Source organism: Lolium rigidum, chromosome 1 (genome assembly GCF_022539505.1).
Source record: "Lolium rigidum isolate FL_2022 chromosome 1, APGP_CSIRO_Lrig_0.1, whole genome shotgun sequence".
Classification (NCBI taxonomy): Eukaryota; Viridiplantae; Streptophyta; class Magnoliopsida; order Poales; family Poaceae; genus Lolium; species Lolium rigidum.
The window spans coordinates 307,489,779-307,494,366 of record NC_061508.1 but is presented as its reverse complement, the minus strand read 5'-3'; the positions used below and the strand labels follow the sequence as shown (position 1 = coordinate 307,494,366).

At 44.2% G+C, this 4,588-nt stretch overlaps 1 protein-coding gene across 1 annotated transcript; it reads right to left on the bottom strand.

Annotated features, from left to right (window-relative positions):
• Nucleotides 1–739: 739 nt before the first annotated feature.
• On the bottom strand, nt 740–1,787 carry LOC124684091. Its single transcript, XM_047218488.1, has one exon. It carries the CDS (start codon nt 1,547–1,549, stop codon nt 977–979), a length of 573 nt encoding a protein of 190 aa, XP_047074444.1. The 5' UTR covers nt 1,550–1,787; the 3' UTR covers nt 740–976.
• Between the last annotated feature and the right edge of the window lie 2,801 nt (nt 1,788–4,588).

The window sequence follows — 4,588 nt, the reverse complement described above, 5'->3', positions numbered from 1 at the left end:
GTTTTGGATGCACCATTGGTTTATGCATGTACATAAATATGTTCCAAACATCTCGTTTATTGAAAAACGGAAATACTATTGTACTCACTCTACGTACTTTTCTGCATACTCCGTAAGTCCACTCTACGTCTTCATGGCGTCGCCATTTATTTTCAAACAGACTGTACAGCAGAAGAACTGAACAAAGCGGTGACTTGCAAGACAAAAATACATTTGGATATATCCGGTGGGCGTTGTTTTGATCCTCAGAAAAGAAAACCAACGAAAAGGTTAGCTGGGGTGTCAGCTTCGCATATACATCGTCGACGAGGGCAGCAGCCAGCTCCAACTCCCCCTTTTTGTGATCTTCACACTAACTAATAGATTAATCATCAGGTTTGCGCATGGATTATGAATCAACTATCCCACGAGCGCCAAAGTCAAATGAGTGAATTATTCTAGTAGCGCCACTTGCCTAGCTGTCCGCGAAGTCCAGAGGTATCTCAGACCAAGAACTGCAAGTAGCAATCAAGCTGGGCCAATCGCGCTTGCCTAATCAACCGAACAATTCTTGATTCCTTGTTATTATTATCATCATAAGTAGTACAGGTATTGTTTACTACAGTATGTCGCTACCGATCCGATTTAGTTGGAGATTCGAACCATTTGAGCTCTGATCATCTAACTCAAACTTTCATTAAGATGATGCGCGATTCGACGCTGAAATAAGCAGAGGCATCTATCTGACTGATGGCACTCGTAGAAAAACAAATCACTAGCTAAAACTAAATTTCCACTATACAAGCAAAGTCACAACAACCATGAACAACAGCAAGATGGTAGAACAAATCTAGACTATTTTTTTTCTTGATGGCACTCAGAGAAACCAGCTAGCTCAACTAAATTTCCATGCCAGAGATCAACAAAACAACAGCCACAACGACAACAAGAACAGCAACAAGAGCAAAGAAGGAGAAGAAGCTAGCGAAAGAAAAGCCTAATCTTGGCTGCGGACGCTGCAGGTGGACACCGAGCTCCGCATGGAGGAGCGGCCCATGGACTCGTCGATCCGGTCGAGCTGCGGCCGCCACGACCGCGACTTGGTGGCTGCGCCGCACTTGCCCGCGGTCGGCGGCTTGGACGGCGCCTGCTGCAGGTCCTCGGGGCGGCCGGCGAAGAGCGACTCGACGGGGCAGGGCGCGGGCGCGCAGCCTCCGCCCTTGCGCGCGAGCGCGGTGAGGCGGTTCATGAGGCAGGCGAGGTCGACGGCGGAGGACTCGGCCTGGAAGACGGAGTGCGGGAGCAGGAAGTAGACGCTGCCCGGCTGCAGCGCGTCGTCCGGGCGGAAGAGCGCGCGGCCCGGCTGCAGCAGGTGCGCGGAGGAGCAGAGCACGTAGCTGGAGCCGGAGCCGGAGGAGGAGGCGCAGGAGGCGGTGGCGCGCGCCACGGTGACCGGCGCGCCGTCGCTGCCGTCGAAGTCCTGCACGTAGCCGTTGGTGTGGATGACGCGCACCCCCGCGAACGGGCGCAGCGCGCGGCAGCCTGTCGGCGACGAGAAGCCGCACCCCATGGGGAGCGAGCGAGCGAGCGAGCGAGCTAGCTGTAGCTAGCTGGTGGAGGCGAGAGAAGGTTGGTCGGAGCGAGCGGAGCTGGGTTGGTGTGTGTGCAGGAGTATTAAGGTGGGTTGCGGGCCGGCGGGGGCGTTGAACCTTGAACGGGGCCGGCGACTGGCCTCGTGAGCGCCTGAGCGGGCGTGGAAGACGGACTTGACGAAGAAGAAGAGGCCAGGTGAGCGCGCTGGCGTGGTAGTGTGGTATGGAGGACTTCGTCGCGTGGACGCGCGTGGCGTTGCCTGATTTATAAGGCGGGGACAGCGAAGCGCGCGCTCGATTAATTAATTTTCACCTTTGCGTGGTGTGCGAGGAGGAAGAAGAAGAAGAAATACGTGGATTTGGATAAGTTCACTTCTCTCTTCTTTTCGGGAAGAATAAGTTTGGTTCCTGCAGAAATCAAGATATGCTTATCTACATATACAACTGCTCTTTCAGTTTTTTTTTTTGAAATAAACTGCTCATTCAGTTAATTTATACCCGTAAAATTTACTTGGTTATTATATACTCCCTCCGTCTATAAATGGATGTCCGGGGTTGGTCTAAATCTAGATATATTTAGACACTAAATAGCATCTAGATTTAGATAAATCCCAGTAAATAGATAGAAGTAGTACTACTCTGTACTACCTCCATCCCAAGGCTTAAGGTCTATATTTTTTTTCAGAAAATCAAACTATGTTAAGTTTGACTAAGTTTTTATAAAAAAACATTAACATGTCAAATACAATATTAATATTGTTAGATAGATAATGAATATATTTTCATGTGCTATCTACAAAATATCATATTTATTGATAGTTTATTTTAAAAGTTTGGTCAAACTTTATTTGCTTTGACTTTTCCAAAAAAATATAAGCCTTAAGCCTTGAGATGGAGGTAGTATTTGAAACAAGCCAAAAGACTTCACGTTTTCACTATTTAATACTCTCTTCTATCCATATTATTTGCCACTAAAATGAATGACAATTAATATATATATATATATGTATATATATTAGTGTCAACTAATTTAAATTGGAGAGAGTAGAAAATAAAGAGTTGACCGGGTAATTAGCCGGAAACAGCCAAAGACCAGATTGTACCACTCTATAAAATTGTTATTACTAATGTTTAAAGGAAAAAAACATAACAAGCGGATAAAGTTCTCTTTTCAGTAAGTACATGACAATCTTTAGAGGCCTTCAATTTTTTTGGAAAAAGTCCTCCAATCTTTTAATAATAGTCCATAGTTAATAGTATAAAGAACATAAAAAGGTAATAAACAAATAGATCCATAGACCACCTAGCGAAGACTATAAACACTAGCGCAAGCTGAAGGTGCATGCCGAACTCATCCCTCTATCACTGAAGCTAGCGAAAGCTCATTATAGTAGAGCTTATTGTAGTAGAAAACAAGAAATCATCGTGATAAGGCCTCAAAAGGTCCAGCGTACCAAAGAATCAACTATTGCCAAAAACGGAACATGTAGATCCGAAGAGCCAGACCTAAAACTACATTAACGGACACGAAAACCGACTGCATCCGAGAAAATCAACGGACACACAACTCAACACGTCCTCCGCCGATGGTAGACAAATCACCAGAGCGAGGATAGAACAGGAAGCACCTTTTCGTAAATTAAATTTGTAACCGCCACCTCACCATCTTAAAGAAGACACTAAAAAATCAAAACAAAGAAGGAAACCTTCCACCTGCAATAGACCTTAGTCTGTCGTCTTTCCAAGAACCCAATGCCACCAAAGACGGAGCAGACCGCAACATGCGAGGTGAACTAAACCCTATTTGGGTTTTACTATTGCCTCACAGCCGCCCCTTTCCTCCGTCCCATGAAGCATGTCTTAGATTTGTCAAATTTTGATGTTTCAAACCAAAATACATCTAAATGTTAATACTCCTTCCAATTCATATTACTTGACACTACTATAAATGTATCTAGATACATTTTAATTATATAAATCCATGCATTTTGCAGCAAGTAATATTAATTAGAGGAAGTTAAATCTAAAACATCTTTCACGGGACGGAGGGAGTACATCACTATGTGGTGAAAAAGTCGTTTAACTGTTGCGAGGCCAAGTTCCAGATAAGTACAAGCCACCATGAGTCAGTGATCGACGAGTCAGCTTTTCTTAGGTGGGTTTGTTTGACCATGTCATGCGGCACGGAGAAACCAGAGCGACGCGCCACAACAGACTTCTTCTGTAGCTGACTGAGTACAATAGCTTACCAGTTTTTAGATACTGTGACTGTCCGGTTGGAAAACCGTCTGCGCGGCACCCAGACTCCCTGAAGATCTCTCGTGCCGGCGCCGCCGTCTTGCCGGCAAGAAAAACGAACAAATCCTCGATCGGGGCAAGTGACCGAACTGAGTGAGCTGCCTGGGAGTGGGAGTAGCGTCAAGTAGCTTCCGCGACAGGCGGGGGACGTGTGCGACCTCCTTGCGTGTGGGATAGTGCAAACTCCAACTTGAAGAATTTCGGGTTACATCTTCAGCCCCAGTGGAGCGTCCTGCAACAACGTCGATTTGAGGCTATTCATCATACTATAAGAATCAAACAATATAATAACTAAATAACGGAAAACTTAAAACAAAGTCCGAGCTACACGTCGCACTTTATTTGTGAACAGTTCGAAATCGTATTTCAAAGTTTCAGAAAATCCAAAACAAAATTCTAGAGATAGCGCCAACGATGTATACTACAATGATGTTAAATTCTCAATACAAACAAGCTCATATTTTAGGCTACAAAAAAATAACAAATTATGGAAAAATTTTATAATGAATAGTGCACATTTTAAGACTATAAAAAATGTTAGATTTTATCAGATTTGTGTAGCTTAGATTACAAATTAGTTTGCGCTGAGATTTTACACCATTACAGCATACATCAATGGCTACCTCTAGAATATTCTTTTCAATTTTGTTAGAACTTTGAAATATGAATTTTGATTGTTTAAAATATCTCCATACAAACAACTTCGTATTCTAGGCTAC

Coding starts and splice junctions, on each gene's coding strand:
- LOC124684091 (XM_047218488.1), bottom strand. CDS start 1,549: ATGGGGTGCGGCTTCTCGTCGCCGACAGGCTGCCGCGCGCTGCGCCCG.